Raw genomic sequence first — 18,865 nt, forward strand, 5'->3', positions numbered from 1 at the left:
GTTACAGGAGAAGGAGAGGTCATGGTGAGGCAACAAAGGTAAGATCTAGTCGTACTCTGTCCTCAAGGGATCTTTGCTGGAGGATATCTGTAACTCCAGCATCATGACTCTCACCTGCAGTTCCGACTGAAACAACACTCTTCCTCACACTCCAATCCACTCTTCTCTGAGTTATGTGGCTATGTTCTCATCTCAAAGAAAAGTTCAGTGGGCTAAGCCTCTTACAAGAAAAAAAAGAAACCTGAAAGTGACGTGCACAAGGTTCACTTTCACTTTCTCAGGACAGGAGTAAGAGGCCGGTTCCTACCCTACAGCTCTCGCTCTGCTTTGTGTAGAACGCTCTGTGAGCCCTCAGAGGGGCCCCAGTCCTTCCCCGCGGCCCTTGCAAGGAGGCAGGGCGAGGAGCCCGGCCTGGGCGGTGAGTACACCCGCGGCGATGAATTTAACATTTGTTAAATGTGGAGGCGGGCGGTAGCCCCCCTCGTTACCCGTGTTGGGGTAAGGCCTAGGCGGCCTGTGGCCCCGAGCCAGGGAGGCCTCGGATCGGCATCCCCCACGGGCGGGGCCGGTTGACGGCCGCCGGTGACGACCCCCCCCCCCCCCCGCGCTTCAACGGTCTCCGGGGTCTCCCGGGGTGAGCGCGAGGGTACGACTTCCGCTTGCCCCAGTCCCGCGTGCGCCGCCGCCGCCGCTGCGGCTTCCGCCCTGCGGTTCCTCCTCCGGGCCGCCCTCTCCCGGCATGCCCTGGCGCCGGAAGCGGCTGACGACAATAACAAACATCGGCGGCGGCGGCTGCGCCAGGGCTCCCCGTCCCCCCGCTCCCCAGCCCGCCCCGCCGGCCCCGCCGCCACCTTCCCCGCCCGCCCGCCAACTCCGCCGCTTCTCCCCGCCCCCGCCCGGGCGCGGTGACCGCTGAGGCGGTGCGTGCCCCCGCGAAGCCGCCGGGCTCGGCCGCGCGGGGGGCGGAGGGGGGGGCGCGCCGCCGGCGGAGGATGCGCGGCGCTGCCGCGGGACCCTCGGGTGAGTGGCGCCGGGTGAGGCGCGGGATCCCCCCGCCGCTCCGCTCCTCGTCTCGGCTCCTCCTAGCCGGGGGGAGGACGGGGACCCCCGTTTACCGGGAGGGCGGCCTTGGCAAGGGGCGGCGGTCCCGGCTCTGGACGCAGGGCTGCACCCGTGGGGTGGGCGACGAAGGGCGGGCGCGGGGGGAGGACTGGGATCCCTGGCTCCGGTCCCGGGGTGGCGGGGTGACCCCTGCGGAACCGGGGGCGGCGGAGGACGGGGGGCGGTGGCTGCCAGTTCGCAGGGGGCCGCGGCGGTGGCGGGGCAGCGGCGGGCGGGCCGGGGTGCTTCCTCCCTGCCCAGGGCTCCGCTGCCAGGGCGAGGGATTCGCGGTGAAGTTACTACGAGGAATGACTCAGCCCGGCTGCGCCTCCGAGCTCGCCGTCGGCAGCGGTCGGACGAGCGCCGGGCAGAAGCGTTGTGTTTACAAACGTTGTTCTGCCTTCTTCTCGGTTGTTTACGTCTTTCTGTTCCCGAGGAAGCATATGTCGTGTGCTGAATTTTCCCGTCCGTTTTTCGTTATTGCTTTCACGCACACTTCCAGGCTGTTCTGTTGATCCGTGCTGGCGTTTCCTTCCCAGTGCCCCCCAAAGTTCTGTCTGACAGTGATCCAGAGGTAGAAATGCTAACATGAATGTTGGGAAAATTAAATGGACTGATCTTTGTAACACTCAGGTTTCTTACTTAACTTCGTCTAGAGACAGGAAAAAAAAAAAAATCATGTCTGAACCTGAGATATTCAGAAGTGACCCAGAAATGTTAGTTTAGTCATTTTATAGCCATAGCCTTTTTTTGCTATGTAATTTGTTTTTTGTCTGAAGCAATTAAGTGGTATGTTCTGTCCATGAGCCATTCCCCATGGTTTGTATTTAAAGCTTGCTTTCACCTTTATTTCTTTATGGGAGAGAATGAGGAGGTCGAATATTTTTTTTCTGCCACTCACATAAATGTGTGTTAGAAGTAGTTCATGCCATCGGCTTTATGGAAGAACTTGCACTTCTGAAGTTGTTTGGTTGACTGCATGGTAAAAGATACCTCAGTGGTGCTGGAGAAATAACAAGGATGGAAAAATATGCTTCTTGCAGTTGAAGTTCATACAGCTGGGAAGTACTGTGAGGAATACTAGACACTATAAATACTTCGCAACCATAAAGAAAACTTGCGCACAATTATGGTATATTTAAGTTGTGAACTTTAAGAATGTTTAATGTCTAGTATCTTGGGTAGTTTTTAGAAGATGAAACACACGAAGAAAGGATTTTACTATTATCTAGTGTTTTAACATAAACTTTAGTACCAAGAAGCAAATACTAACAAGAAAGAAATTAGACATTGAAACATCATTGAGTTCAGTTTAAATGAAAGTGTGCAGAGGATCTATTTGTACTTATTCTAAATGCTGTCTGGAACTCAAAATGGTTTTGTTATGTTGGGAGTAGTAAAGAAAACTTACTGAAGAATGTGAGGTAAGGGACTTTAGCTGTGCCAGTTATAGAGTTGGAAATACAAATGGGATCTTTTGGGATAATGGGATTACTGTAAGATAGACCTAATTGCACTTTGGATGTGTATTATTGTTGTACACTTTGTAGATTTTAAGAAAAAGCAAACCTATCTTACGCTGTATTGTGTTGCTCTAGCCTTGTGCTCAGCACAAATTTGGGTTAGTAGTCCCTGAGATCATATTCAAGGGGCTGGCACTCTCCCCATGTCATGTTACCATATTTATAATTAGAAGTGTATGCAGCAGCCTTGCAGTGTGACTGGAGAAGAGGGCAAGGGTTATTTTGAGGTCTTTTGTGGCATCTGTTTGAAACACTGTTTGTCCCTGCACGTTGTCTGAACACAGCTAAGGTTACGTAGTCTTGCAAAAATTAGGGTGAACAATATAATTTCTAGACTATTAGTACATTTCTTAGAATCTCGGTTATTCTGATTAAGTAGGGGGTGAGTGTCTGGGCGGGGGGGTACGAGTAGCACATGTTGATTTGTTCCTTTTGATAAGAGAGTGGCAGTTACGGTATTTGAAAGAATTTTTCTGTATGCTATCCTGTAGGGTAGGTTGTTATCAGTGTGTCCTTAAGTCTTTATTTGGTTTTAAGCTAGCAGTTAGTTTCTGTGGAAGGCTGGCTTAGAGTGGTGTAAAGGTCTTGAGACTTTTTATTGCACAGGTTGGGTTCATTCACATGTTGTAGTAAAGTGAAGTAAGTCAACATGAAAAACTGTAGTGTGCATATCCAGCCATTGCACGAGCTACTTCAGAGTCATTTGGACAGTGTCCAAGCAGTCATGCGTTGTCTTCTGCATATGCGTATTGCTCAAGAAAGTTGTGCTCCTGATTTTGGTCTGTAGCTCAGTGACATTATATGAAGAGTTCTGAGGGTGGGGGGAGAAATTTTTAATACCCTACTACTTTCAATGACTCTACTGATAGCATTCTGATGCAGAGTTGATAATCAGTGTTATCGAGTCGTGAACACTTGATTACAAGATGCCAACATACATAATAATGTTGTATTATACTGCAGGACCTGATTGAATGAACTGACACCAAGCAGGCAAAAAAAGTATCACTAATATGTAAATTACTAATCTAATTGCTAGAATTACAAAGTGTGTATTTTGTAGCTGATTTGTCGTAGTAATGATTTCAGTGTACAAATTAAAAGATCCTTACATGAATTCCTTGTTGTAAAAGCCTACAGCATGATTAATGGTGATAGAGAAATTGCTAACAATGATTTTAGTGAGCTAATTAGGATTCTGTGGTTATAGTGAAAGTCACTTGTCTATTTATGAGTTTATTCATATTGCGGATCCGCTTTTAATTTAGTTTTGAGTTCAGTTGGAAGAGAAGTTGGAAGACATCATAGCCACGTATCAGCTATTTCTATCCCCATTCGTAAGCAGGATTGGAAGTGGATATAATTTTTTGATGTGTTTTCTAATGGGATTTGAGCATAACTAAATTGTTAATAATACATGAATAATATCTAAATCTAAATTGTTGGCACTTATCAATAGAAATATCAGAACAAATTTATTGATACAAAATTTTCATTCAGAGATTCAGATGGGGCTGGCTACTGTTGGCTGGTCAGGAGAACCACCTGGGATGTCAGGGGAATTCTCGCTTGTCTTCTGTCCATCTCCAGGTGTGTATTTTCCTTTTGTTCTTCAGGTTTGCAGTCAATGGTTCCAGTAGGGTTCTGAGCTCAAACTACCAGCTCAAGCAACAGATAATGTAGCTTTTTATGTGCATCCAAGATGTTGACAGTTTCTTTTGGGAACAGATTTTGCAGCTGGGCCTGCTGCCTTTATCGCATCAAGGTGAAATGATTACAGTGTGCTATATATAAATCTCTAGTAGTTTGTGCATCTAGAAAATTAGCTCTTGTAGAATGTGGTAGCCTGCTTTCTATGTGAAATGGCTTAGGCATTATATGAATTTCTCTGACCTGTGTTGATTACCTGTTGATTGAATGTAAAATGTAAAACTGCTTTGTTGACTAGTAGGGTTTCAAATGTCCTGTATCTGTCTTGCTGTGTAGTGCCATAGGTCCAATAAGCAGACTGATGTGCAAATATTTGAGAGCAGCTCTGCTTAGGGAACGTCCTAATGGGTCTCTGACTTCAGAACACGCTTTTATTTTCTTGTTATGAAATAGCTCATATTTTCTTACCTCCTAAGACTTATTTTTGAAACAGTATTTTTGCTTTATCAGGAGAGTAGGAAAGTTTTGGTGGTGGGGAAATAATGTGTTCAGTATTTCAATTGCCTGTTCCTTTTATTTGGAGGAATTAGATGAAACTAGTGTCTGTATGATAGTAACACAATACATCAATCTTCATTATTATTCTTGAAGATGTGTTTGAAAGGCCAGTATGCTGTTTTCAGTTTGAACAGATTGAAAGCAATGTGTGTTTCAGAGCTAGAAAGCAGCATTCAAGAACTAATTAAAGGGAAAGTTTTACTTCTATCATGGATTGAAAAATCAGACCACTCTTAACAAAGCTAAAATATAAATTCTGTTAAGAATGGCACTTTGCTGAGATCCGATTTCTGTGAACATTTGAGGTAGCTGCTCCTAAATTCCAAAATTTTATTTTGATTTGGTGTTTGGGTCTCTTTTGTAACTGACTGATCTGCTACTGTTTTGTCTGAATGAATATGTTCATGCTACATTCTGTAAAATATGCTCTTTTGTCTATTATGTATATTGTAGATATGGCTGCAGCAATTTTTGCTCTTCCTCATTTGAATGGTGGTGTTTTCCTGATATTGCAGGGACTCCAAATGTCAGTGGTTTATCTCCAAATTTTATTTTGGGTTTGTTGATGCCAAGTAGCTGTGCTGGTATGTCAAAAGTATGGCTATTTGACCCTTATTTAGTGTAGTTGTGCCTAGGGTAGACAGTTCATACTGACAAAATGGTGCTTTTATTTATATACTTTTCCTTCCATCCTCCAGAGTGTGTATTTTTATTAAATTCAGATGAAGTGGAGATTCTTATATAAGAATGCATTGTGTAACTGGACTAGAAGCTCTCTTCTAATATATTATGCTTATGCTATATTGCAAGTATTCTGCTAGTAAACTCAAGATGACTTATTTGTCTATTGTAATTAAAAATATTCTTTACAAATACTTGTCTACTGATTGAAAGAGACTTGATTCAAACCCAGTGAATACTCTTTAAACAAAAAATGAAAATATGACTCAAAATTCTCAATTCTGTCTGAAGAAAAGAGGGGGTGTAATGTGTAAACTTTCCTTTACTTATGTTATGTGAAAGACTCAAAGATAAAATACTTATAAATTTCAAAAAGCAGATGTAATATAACAACAATTTCACATGCATGTTATGGCTGCAAACAGCACAACCAGGGTTCAAGAAGGTAGGAATACAGTTGTAGTATCTCAACAGTTATGGGTTGTGATTTGGGTTTTTTTTGTGACGTTGTGTAGTTCTTAAGCTGGTAATATTCCATAATGGGATTTATTAGTGTACTTTTTAGCTTTTTTTAAGCTACCAAATATTTATCCCAGAAAGGTAAAGAAGGCCAGTTGAAAATTACTAAACGCCTTCTTGATAAGATAAAATTTAATAATCTTCAAACCCATTCTGCAGCACTTCTCATTTCTCTAACATTGCTCTTATCTTCTTGCGGATTGATGCCAGTAAAGATCTGAAGGTGACTTGTAACTATGTAACATGCAAATAGAGTAGTAAGCTGATTTGCCAAAAATCTAGACATAATTTTTGAATATGTATTCATAGGGAGGGTGAGGGTTATGTTGACTCTGCACGTCACTGATGGTCCTTTACTTGTCTGTTTCAGATACCACTGAAAAAAAGAATATTGATAAATAGGAAGAGGTTCATAGGTGACATGTTAATTATAAGGAACTTAAAAATGAGAAATTAGACAAATTCCGTCTTTAGATCATGAAAGTTCAAATGCTAAATTTACAAACATCCATATGAATTAAGAAAAATTTGAAACGAGTTTGGAAGTTGCTAATCATTTGAACAGTTTACCAAGATGGTGGTAGATTTCCTTATTCCTGGAAGACTTTAATGTTATTCTAAAAAATGATTGCTTATGAATAGAAATTAATTAAGGAAGAACCTGTTACTTTTTTGTAGGCAATCAGACTAAATCACAAGGATCTTTATTTGTCTTACATTTCATTATTGTCAGTCTTTTACTTTCTCTTCTATCTGTAGTGTTTTCATTCCTGTGAAATAAATGCCATTTAATCAGTCTTTCTGTGCTTTCATCCTATGAAGTAGGCCTGGCCAAGTTACCTTGTGCTATCCACCTAAAAAAAACTTGTAGCATTACAATGGTGTATCTGGAGAGGGGAAGGCAGGAGAAGTGGCCTCAGTCTATATTTTGAGAAACTCTGTCCTCAGTTGCATATGTAGTAATTGCCCATTTCTGAGTTATCTTAGCCTGTGCTTTAAGATGATACTGGCTTTTTTTTTTAATAGGTTACCATTTATAAGAGGTTATCTATTAATAACTGATGATGTCATGGGCAGTTAGGAATGTGAATGATGTCTTCTGGAAATTTTTGTTTGTCTTCTTGGATGATGGTGCTGACGTTCGGTACCCCCTGTATTCATCAACCTCTTTCCAGCCTTAGTCGTAGTGTAACAGTTTTTGTGGGGCTGCATAGTGAACTGGATCATGGAACTAATTCAAGCTAGCAGTAACCTGGGGAAGTACGCTGTTTCTAACTTGTTACAGCAAAGTAATCCGGTTTACTCCATAGAAGTATGGAAAGCTGCACCACTGAAAGTTCATGCAGGGAGAGGAGCAGAAGAACAACTGGCTGAGGAAAGGGGTTCATGAGTCTGGTGCTCTTAGTTTAACCAGTATTCATGTGATTGTGGTCTTGGTTAACCAGAGAGAGAGTGTTAGTGAAAGAAGCATTGGTGCCGACTTGTCTGAGTTTTGATGTAAGAGATAAAGGAATTTTTGTTGGCTGTTTCTTGCAGAATTGTTTGCAAACACTAAGATTTTACATGCTAATTATTTTTAAAGAGTATATGTCTAGAGGGAGAACCTTCCTACCAGTATGGAGTCAGTCAGTAACTTGAATAAAACCACCTGAAGCTCCACATACCCAAGAGCACCATTCTTTGCAAAGTGAATGTATTAATGTCTGTAATTGGAGGAAGACTCGTAGTCTACAAATGCTTTTGAAATGGCAAAATTATACATTAAAAAAAAAAAAAGAAGCTGACAAAACCTTCAGTTAACTTTGTCAAAGACTGAGTTGCAGACAGCTGTGGAAAGGCTGTTTCCATCAATTAAAAAAAAAAAAAAAAAAAAAAAAAGAAAAGAAGGGTACTTCTACAGCCTGTGGCTGTTTCCTAGCAATAAGAATGCCAGAAACCCTTCGTTTGTTTTCTGACTTGTACCTGTTACCTGAGGCACAGAAATTCCACTTTCTGTCAGGTAAGAGATGTGGGATTTTGAAAAATGTGGTAAAGTTTTGGTTTCTTTTTTTTTTTTTTTTTCTTACTGTTGGAGGAGAAACACTTTTGTCTGATCCATTATATGGATTGTGTTTTGGCAGCTCCTCAAATTAATGAAACGAGCAGTATAAATAGATGCTAACCCTCAGATCTGAAATATACATACGGAATCATGACACAATGCTTAATAATGTGCTGCTTGTCTCATGAACATGTCTGAAACTATTGCTTTCCTAGAATTCATGATATAAGTTGTGTCTGAACTTGTAAGAAGCTGCCACACCAATTTCAAAGCTACTCTTTAACGCATGTTTTCTTAGCTGCCCAGATGCAGTTGCTTTTGATCTCCTGCTGTTCCACTGCTGATGTTGTTGAGGATCTGTGAAGGTGTTGCTGTACCTACTTTGCTGAATGAGGAGTTTCCATGTAATTCAGAGTTGCAGGAGAAACTCTAAATATGGTGGTCATATATAACTCTTAAGTATTAAGTTGGTATTGTGTAAAATGATTCATCTTAAAGGGGGGGGGGGGAAGCCTCTTGTACTATGAATTACTGTATACTGAATTACTGAGTTTTGAAATTCCTCTTTAGTGAATTGGGAAGTAGGGGCTTAGACACGTTTCCTGGTCGCTCTGCAGAATTGCAGCTTCGTTCCTGTGCTGGGTGGAGAAGACTTGCTTTACTGACCAGCAGCTGAGTTTGTGAGCTGCTAACAACACAGTGACTGTTGGAGATACTGTAATTAAGTAACCGCCTCTGTGCCTGATGCACATCTCGACAGAGTATAAATAGAGCTCCAGATGGCACCTTACAGATGTCAGGGATTGACAGCCTTTCTTTAAGACTACAGTGTGGCTTGAACATGAAGTTTGTAGGCTTTGATAGGATCTCCACCTGGAGTAACATGTATCTTAGTGATTAGGTATGGTCTTCTAGTTAAATATATTTTGGAGGAGCAGGGGATGAAATTATTCTCTGCAACTGGCTCAGGAGGAGGCCTACTATTTATTCATCACGTAGATTACGATTTTTTTTTTTAAAGTTTTACTTTAAGTTTTTTAAGTGCCTTTTAAAGCATGTTTCCTTTCAACACTTGGTTGTCCAGATAAGGGTATGCATTTGCATTGTGTTTTAGAAACTAAGCCATTTCTGTTGCTAAAGGCATTAGTAAAGAATGTGTGCCCTCATAATGAGGTCATTCTCTCTGTTCTTCTGGTGGTGGTAGTCATCTTCTGCAAAATTAAGATATATTTGGTTAGATTCATTGGTTGCAGTATTGAAGAAAGCTCCTTGAAGTGTACTTTTAGAGATGATCTTACAACTGACATGAAAGAGGGTGTTTGTTTCCTTAAATTCAGCTTAGTCTCTATGTTCGTTTTCCTTTGATACTAGGATTTACGTGCTATGAAATGCTTTGGTTATGAGGTGAGGTGTGCAAGATAGAGCAAGAGAGCATTTTTTGAGAAGGGTACCTGAAGAAAACAAAGGAAATAGAGGTAGAAGACAGGTTTGTAGAAGAAAAAAAAATGAATTGGAAGGAACATTCTGTGCTAGTCTTGTACCTTTTGTCTATTGTAGAATTGCTTAAGTCAAAGTGAAACAGGAAATCCTGCTCTAAAAGGAGAGAAAAATGAAATCACAGGAACTGCAGCATCTCAAAGGTGAACCTTAAGATTTGCTGTATGGAAATGAAGCACAGCTTAATAAGATGTTAATGTGCCCCAAAGTTGGCTCTCCGTCTCCAGAGGTAATAAAGGTATATTCTCCTTCAGGGGAGATGTTCTCCAGATAAGATACTCAGTGAATGAGGAATAGCACTTGAGTCTTTTAAGCATGTGATGGACTTGTCAGCCTTTGCCTCAGATGAATTGACCTTTTGACAAGCAGGAATTCTGCAGTGATCCCCTGTGAGACGCCTGACCCTTGTAATCAGTGGTAACATTTATGACTCATATTGGAGGCACTATCTGTTACCTGCAGTGTAGCCTCAGCTGGTCTGCAGTAAGAGAAGAGAAACTTCCTTTATTGGCAGCATAGAGATGATGTTCATACAGAGCTATATGAATGCCTAATAATTGGCAATGTGGAATTGCAGGCTTCTGAGTGAACAGTGAGAGTCTTGCCGTGCTTAGGTAGTTAAGCTGGTTCTGTCTGTCTGCTTTCAGAGTTGAGCCGCTTCCAACCTGGAGATATACACGGGGCGGGGGGAAGAGCTTTGGCCTCTTGGTCCTCTGACCTGGGAGATGAAGCATTGATAAGTATGGCACTTACTCTACAGATGTGAAGCAGTACTTCCCCAGGCACAGAAAGCAAGGTACTTTATGCTGCTGGTGTGTTGCTGATGTAAAAGATGGAATTTTAAACCACTGGGTTTAAAGGAAAGCTATGACTGTGGCATAATTCAGTTTAAATTTCAGGGAGTTAAAGAAAAATGTATTAATAACTTCGTTTGCTTAAGTTTAGTTTGTAAACCAGTTTGTAAAGAAGGCATGGGAAATGAGATGTCAAAAACATGTGCATGAACTTAAATATTGGGATATCGTAGAGGAAACTTAATGACTTTATAGTGAAGCTGATAATGCCCCTTGGAACCCAAACAGCATAAATATTGATTTCTGTCTTTGTCCTACCCTGAATGCTAGATTTCAGTGTTTGAGTTTGTGAAATTGGAAAGAATTGTACCATGAAACAGTGGAACAGTCAGAATTGGATAATGGAGCAGGGATTCTGCACTTAATGGCAGAAATGAATGGTTAATGTAGCCATAGGATTATTTGTAGAGTGCTGTGGAACCCATGATGCCCGTACTGTAATTACGAAAAGGAAAGGTCTGTAAACAGGCATTCATTTTGTTTTACAGATGTAGCAATGAGCATGTTCTGAACTAAGTAAGATACATTTCAAAACTTCTAAACTACATGCGTTGAAAGTATCGATCAACACAGACTTCAAAAGTACTCGGTTGTTGAAGAGTTTATATTGGATAGGAAAAGCTTGCAATACTTTAATGAAGTGAAGCAGATGTAGTAATTGCATTGCAATGTAAACACAATGTAGACCAGTAAATAGTGTTATAACCAGCATAATATATTCATGGCTGGTTTTGGTGTTAGCTAATGTAACAAAATATACATCTTCTGAATTAATTCTGTAAGCTTTTTCTACTTCGTGCTATTCTTACTTTAATTTTTGTTACCTTATTTTTTTTTTTTTTATGTTCATGTCTACCATATTCTGTCTACTCTGGCAGCTCCTACAGAAATTTCCTTTTCAAATTTTTCAGCTAATTTTTTAATGGTGTAACTAATAATTCATGGCTGTTGATCATACAAGCTCCCATCCCATAATTTGAAGGATCTAGTTTATAGGAGAGCATGATCTGCTCTTGTGCTGCAGGTCACACAGTTCAAACAAATAATCTGGGTGGATTAGTCATTTTGTTACAGTCTGTCTGATTACATAGTTAGCTCTGTTTTCAGTAGTTACCAAATTTTGTAATTGCTCTACTGCTCTATTAAAATTAATTAAAATAATTTCAGCAATGTAACACTAAAAAGCTTGAAAGTTGTGACACTGTCTAACAGTGTAATGCTAAAAAAGCCTGAAATTCTCATAATGGCCTGTTGAAGACAGAAGAATAAATAGAAGAAGAATAAAATGTATGCGTTTATGGATATATTCTGTTGAAGCTTGATGGTGGCTGACTTTCACACCAAGCTTATGTTAAAAGCTTGTGTTACTGCTGAATCATAACATTCAAGAATATTGGGAACAAACTTAAAGGCTAATTTGTGATATGTAGCTGACCTTGCTTGTAATAGTCTGCTGTAACCTGGCCTTTGAAAGAAAAGAGACTTAGGCAGTTGTGACTGGTTTTCACGCATCTCGCCCTTTAACTAATCTTGGACTTTGTTGACCAAACTCAGCCAGATGTTGTCCGGAGATGCAAGACTAGGGAGAGCTCTCAAAATTCAGTTTCTTCCAGTGTTATGAAAACAGGCAGCTGGAGAGAGGCACTTGACATGGTTTCTGCTGAAGGGAGGGCTGCAGCCTGCCCTTACTGGGCACCAGTGAATCTGCAGGAGAGCTCGGTGTTAAATGCATGTATTCTCTGAAACCATGCTTTACGCGATTCCTCTGTTCCTGGGAGTACTCACTGAAATTTGTGGCAACCTTGGGAGTGGGTGAATTCTACTTTTTTTTTTTTTTTCTTTAAAGAGTAACATAATTCAAATTTGTCCTGCCTGTATGAGTGTAGTTCTGCTCCCCCAGGATTGTTTGTTGAAATGTTGGGCGGAAGAAATAAGACTTGTTTTTTGACTTAATGGTTGCAAAGGAATTGGAAGAACAGAGATTATAGTGTTGCGATCCTACTTTGTGGCAGAAGTGTTTCAGTAGTTTCTTGTTATTCATGCTAATGTGCATTACTTTGATTTAAAGCAAGTGTTCATAAATTTATTTTGCTCAAGTACAACTGCTGACTGCTGATAGCTAAACTGGAAGAGGACACTTCAGTTACTGGTTTTCCAGTGGTGGTACTTAAACACATTGCTTTTTTCCCTTTTATTGCACTTTTGCTTCTGACAGGGTGACGTGTGTGCATTTTGCATAGGAGGAAAGAGGGAGTGGACAGGAGGGAAGAGGATAATAGCTCAAATAACAGCCTAATAAAGTGCTATCTGTTCCGTGCATGTAAAATACTTGTAATAGTTGTATTTTTTTTTTTTCCTTTATCATAAGGTTTTCAAATTTGGGATGAAGTGTTTTTGGTTTACCTTTAGTAGCATGGGTTGTGTAAAATGATTTACACGTTCTAAAAGTTTTCATGCTTCAGCAAACCTATTTTTAGTAATGGATTATCACCCTTTATAGTGCCTGATCATCTTCTCAGAAAGCTTGCGAGGGCATTAACATGATAGAAATAATGTTTGTTTGCAGTTCGGAGTTTGGTTGTGCACTTGTCTGACTGCCCTGAGCCCAACTGCTCATCACCGCCTTCCTTGCCAAGGGCTTCTTCTCCTTTGGCACCGCTACTTAACTGACAACAGTTAAAGTGAACTAGGGTGACCTAAAAAGACCACCTTCGTTGATCGGACTTATTTTGATTGTTGTAGTTTCAGTTCTAGTTTAAACAGCAGTTCTGGGTGAGGAAGCCCCTGGCAAGGATGCCAGTGACAAGCAGCTGGGAATGGTAACATATTCAGTTTATTTAAAAAAAAAAAAAAAAAAAAAAATCTGAAGTAGGTGAATGGTTTAACAAATCAGGTTACCTTGTTTCAGGTAAGGAAGGTGATGCTGATTCCTGAAGGAATCTGTTGGATACAGCTGCAGGATAAAGCTGTTCATTCAACAGCAGTAGCATGTGTGGCTTTCTACACTGGGTTTTTTTAGATAGATTACATTTTGTTATGACTTTCTGTATTGCTCTTAGCATCGTCTCATCAGCATTCTGCACCAGTTCTGAAAAATACTTTCAGTTAATGGAAATACAAACAGTTCTGTTTAGCGAACTAACTTTGCCTTCTTGTAAATACTGAAGAATATCGCTAATGGTTGAACTGAACCTATGGGCAAAAATATTCAGGTATGTAGCAGTTTTGAGCAGACTTGTAACTGGAGAGCATTGTTAATTAAGAAAGAAATACTACCACATAATTATTCTTCCTGGCATTGACATACATAGGTTTCTGGGTTAGATGCAATGATGACCATAAAATCCTGACATTTTAATAATACCTGTATTCTGTATCTTTTCTTTCCAGATCTTCTCTGGCTTTGAACAGCCATGCTGCTCTGTTGCCAAAAATCAAGTCAAGCGAATGTGCACGTTTATTCTCCTCTTGAATTCGAAGAAGGTGGCAGCTTTGTGTAGTGCCTGAAGGTAATTCTTTCTTTACTTGAAGTTAAAAAGTTTGAGACTGCTGATGCTGTCAAATATTTTTGATCTTGATAGTGTTTTTTCTTTAGTGTTAAGGTATGGAGGGGGAAATGTTTGATGAAAATTTCACTTTATGTACATGAAGTTTCCGGACAGATTCTCTCTTAAATATTGCTTGAGCTTAAAAAATAATGTTTATAGGAAAACTAGATACTACACAAGCCTCTTACTCTGCTTAGGTTGAAAGGAGCTTTTTTTGGTGGGTGCTCCATGGTGCTTGCTTTAAGCATTGTATTAACACATTTGTTTCTAATTCTACCTGGACCACAGTCACAAATATACCCTTTGTGAAAAGAAGTCTGTCTACATGTGAGGCTGATTAATTCTGAAACCTAGGCCAAAGAATTTAGTAATAAATTATTGCTAGCTTGTTCTTGGTGTTCAGCAGTTTTTGTCTATCTAATAACTTTGTTTATAGAGTATATTCTTCTTTTTCCAATATAAATTGGAACTGGTGCCACTGAATAGAGTAGAGTTCTAGTGTAAGGACAACAAAAGTCAATTCAGATCAAATTATTTAACTGGGGCTTCTTTATTTGATGTGGTTCTATTTCTGAAGCCTTGTGAAAATGCATGTTTTGACTAGTTTATGTACTATAATTAATACTTTAAAAGTGGGTGGAAAGCCACTCTCTTGAAAGAAAGCTCTTTTGACTTTCTGGGCTTCTTAGTGTGGTAAAACCTCTCCCCCCTTCCCCATTTTAATGGCGTTTTTGTTATTTTTCTCTATGGTTTGTCACTTTTTCTCTGTGTAGGCAGAGAGATAAATGCAAATTCAGAGTCATTTTAGAATAATACAATTAGCTGTGTAGACTGTGTGTGTGTATCCTGTTCATATTTCAGGGAAAGAGGGACTTCTTATACTTCCTATGAAGTAATTTAATCCAAAAAATCTTTTTTATAATGATATAAGAATATCGCTGAGTGGCTAAAAGTTTTCCAGCTTAACTTTTCATAAGTCCTTCCACTTCAAAAAAATTTTGGGTCATTAGTGACTGCAGTGCTAGTTGTACTTCTGCAGCAGCTTTGTTAGTGTGAAGGAAATCATTCATAAACTTCTGAGCTCCTTTGGACGAGAAGAGAAATAGGCTCAGAAGTATGGAGTATTTCAGTGATAAAATCTCAGATTAAATCTCCATGTTTTACAAAGCAGTTCAATGTTTTTCTTCTGTTATGTACACTGGAAAAAAAAGTGCTTATAGTCACTCATCCAGATGCTTGTAGGGCACAGGACTGAAAATGTGTCCAATGTGTTGGACTGCACTGTCTCTCTTGATCACTCCATATTCGCTATTAGTGACGAAGAAAGTAGCTACAGATTTAGCTAGTGCTGAAAACAGAAGAAAATATTTTTTAAAACTATTACTTAATTATGGAGAGATAGAAAAAGAAAATCTACATAATCTTAGGGTGTTTTTATTTTTAATTTTTGCTATTGCTTCCATATGTCAGTGAAAAAACTATGGATAGGGATAGTAGTGAGCAGATAGACTCTGTAGCTGTAAGTTGAGGAATGAATACTAACAGCGTAGATCATGCTGCTGTTTGTAAAATCTAGAAAAGATGTCTGGAAATAGCTGTATCTGGGGCTTTAAAAATGCATTTTATAATTGAGAAAAGCCAGGTAATGATCTGGGATGGTGGCCTCTGCAACTGAAAGTTGTCTTTTTTTTTTTTTTTCTTCTTTGTTCTCCTCAGTGTATATTTTCATGTGTTCTCTTAACTATCTGCATATGTGGAGGCTTACCTCCGCAGAGGTCAGAGGAGCATCTGTATGTTTAGTAATGGATAAAGAACTGTGGAATATGAGAGCTGATGTATTCACCCACTATATACCTAAAATATTTTTTCAAAAGCATGTATGTGTCTTTTTTTCTATGTGAAACAAGTTTCATAACTCATATGTGAAACTAACGAATTTTTTTTTTTTTCTCAGTTTCTAAATGATTTTAGCAGTGGAAGTTATAAACTTCAGAAACCTAAAGAAATCATCATGAAGCTATATGTATTTCTGGTCAACACTGGAACTACCCTTACTTTTGATACGGAACTTGCTGTACAGAAGTAAGAAAGTTAATTAATTGCTTATTATTTGTTTTTTAAATAAATTTAAAAAAGAGTATATATACTTTTTTTATACTGAAAGATGATACTCAGTTGTTTTTTAGTATGCCCATGTAGTTATCTTCTAGGTTTTCGTGTATTTGAGTGAATTTGGGGGGGGGGGGGGGGGTTGGATTAGCATTTTCAATGCCTTGCAGGTGATTGTGTGTGTTTTGAGGTCCTATGAAAGAGTGGTGACGTTATTTACTTTCTGGGGCAGTGACAGAGGATGCCCTGCTCTTAGTTGAGTCTGGTGTTATGTTTGGTCCTTTTTGGAAAAACCGTCAGAATGAATTCAGATCTTCTGTGACCTTGTATTGGACGGTGCTTTTATTTAGGATTCCTCTGTAAAAGGTTTATTTTTTATTGACTGGCATCACAGCAGAAATTCTGCAGTTTGCTCTTTCTCCTGTCAGTATATACTCATCCTGAAGAAAATGTGTGTTCTGTAATATTTTTAGATTGGATGCTAAAGAACTGACATATGTGTTTTTGACTCATGTCCAGGATGGGTAAAAGTTGGTTCTGGTGTATGTTGTAAGGCTCCAAAATGTTTTACATCATTTTATATGTAAAACACGAACTTCTGAATGCCCAACTGCCTGAAACATGAGCAGTGTTACAGAATGACAGTTAAGTCCCAATAACTTTGCTATTTGTATTTTTTTCTCTGCACGTTAAAAGCATCTTGCAAACGTAAAGATGCTTTTAGAGAGGTTTAGGTATACTGTATGTATCGTATCCTTTTTCCTTGTTCTTATGTGGGACTCTGATCTAATAAGTAAATTGTGTATGATGTCATGATAGCTCATACACCTTGGACTTATCATGAGCCAAGCTTACCTGCTGTCTTCATGTTCTGTCAGTGATGAATGAGTTACAGGTAATTGTGCTTGAGAGATTTCTGCCATGGATTTTGTGCTTGGATGCACTGTTTCCGTTCTGCTGAATTCCTGTTTGTAGTTTTCATGACTCAACAAGTGTATTTGGATTTTGAAACTCGTTTGAGGTGGAAGGGCCCTAAGATTGTCTACACTGATGGGTTTTGTATGCTCTTCTGCAAAGCCCGCTGACACTCAGGGTATTATCGAGCATGAAATATTGTTTCATCTCAGCCATTCTGGATCTACTGGGTCATTTGCAGATGTGTCAGCAGCTCTGTATGCTGTCTGGTACATTGAGACGTTCTGTTCCTAAATCATGGTGAGTGAGGTACAGCATCTGAACTGCCAGTCCAGGCACCTAATAGTCTGGTACGGGCTGACTTTTTACTCAGTTGGATAGTTCTTTGAGAAAGAAGCTTTCCAACGGCTGAACCATACAAAATTCAAGACTATTCAATTGAACAGTTTAATTTCTTATTCTGTATGTGTAGACTTGCTCTTTTTAGCAAGACTAACTTTCTTGGGTTCTTTGCCTATCTCCTTGTACATGGACAGGCCAAGCTATCTTCCCAAAGACCATGGAGATGACAGGTGAATGCCTACTGTAACGCAGCTAGCAAGTACAAGCTTGTGCTCATGAGATGTTTGTAGTGAATCCATGATGTCATATTGAATGATGGTTATTTTAGATAACTGATCTTTATTTTTCAAGTACCATATAGCCAGTAACGTTGTTATGCCTCCTGCCAGTTATATCAAAACCAGTGATGCTTATATTGATTATTCACTTGACACTCTGAAGCATTTTAATACCTTTGCACAGGTACGACCCCAGTGTGTTATATAGTTTGGGTCAGTTACTGTATCATATTAGTAAATTCTTGTATAATTTGCTGTTTGCCTGTGTCTTCAAGACAAAGTCTAGAACTGTCTAAAATAAGCAGTAATGTGAAGATGATGTCACCCAGAATTAAAGGTTTGAGGATGGTGAACGAAAACAGGGATAGTTTATTAATCTACTGTTTCTGCAGTAAAAGTGTCTGTGATGTTTACATGAATTTGTTGCATATATATGGATTCTTTAATTTCCTGTTATTGTTATGTGCTATTCTGCACTTCATGTACAGTAAATCAGAGTTGATTAGGTGAAATTTTGCTTGTTATGCATAATGAAGTGTTAATACTGTTGTCGTCTTCCAGGGTTTCAGTAAGTCAGCTGTTTGTTCATAAAGTATATATTCAAAGAACATAATATGACTTTTACAGTTATTATCCTAAATACTTTATGTGATTTAATCCGGAATTTCAGCATCCTATCACATCTCCTTGGGAAAAGATTGCTGAGGACTTACCAGTAATGCAGAGGCTGTCGTCTTTTAGCTGATAGCTTATTAGCTGCATATCCAGAATGCAACACATTACAGCACTTATAAAACTTAGAAATATGTGCAGAATAAAAAGTAATAGTTCTTTAAAAAAAGTTCTGCTTTGACACAGACAAGTTTCCTGTCTCTATTACAGGAATATGTAAAATGAGAGACACAAATAGGCTGATAGTGTCGTCTTCCCATTTTTTTTTCCAGTGTGGCTGATCTGAAACATGCAATTCAAACAAAGTATAAGATTGCCATTCAGCACCAAGTACTGGTTGTCAATGGAGGAGAATGTATGGCACCAGACAGAAGAGTGTGTAGTTACAGTGCTGGAACAGTAAGTGGATACTGCTTTCTACGTCTAAACTGTTATAGGGGAAGAAAAAGATGTTTTACTAAGGGATTTTTAAGTATTTTTCTGTAGTGTACTGTTTGCTGCATTTCTTTGCTTTGAGAAACAGATGTTTATGTATTTAGCTTGCACATGTAGATTTTAATGTATTCTTAAGACATGT

The 18,865-nt window shown here is 39.4% G+C and overlaps 1 protein-coding gene across 8 annotated transcripts in view; it reads left to right on the forward strand.

Moving 5' to 3' along the window:
- The first annotated feature begins 399 nt into the window (after positions 1-399).
- RB1CC1 (RB1 inducible coiled-coil 1) overlaps positions 400-18,865 on the forward strand; it is an 84,002-nt gene continuing 65,536 nt past the window's right edge. For 2 of the 8 annotated variants that reach the window (XM_082317919.1, XM_082317926.1), the window contains exons 1-4: positions 902-1,020; positions 13,815-13,933; positions 15,927-16,054; positions 18,561-18,687. In XM_082317919.1, the coding sequence (XP_082174045.1) occupies positions 15,984-16,054; positions 18,561-18,687 (198 nt within the window). In that variant the 5' untranslated portion in view covers positions 902-1,020; positions 13,815-13,933; positions 15,927-15,983. Of the gene's footprint in view, positions 419-901; positions 1,021-4,124; positions 4,215-9,630; positions 9,714-10,217; positions 10,367-13,814; positions 13,934-15,926; positions 16,055-18,560; positions 18,688-18,865 lie in introns of those variants that run through there. The other 6 variants (XM_082317921.1, XM_082317922.1, XM_082317923.1 and 3 more) reach the window with 6 other exon arrangements.

This window comes from Platalea leucorodia (genome assembly GCF_965183815.1).
Source record: "Platalea leucorodia genome assembly, chromosome: 1".
Taxonomy (NCBI): domain Eukaryota; kingdom Metazoa; phylum Chordata; class Aves; order Pelecaniformes; family Threskiornithidae; genus Platalea; species Platalea leucorodia.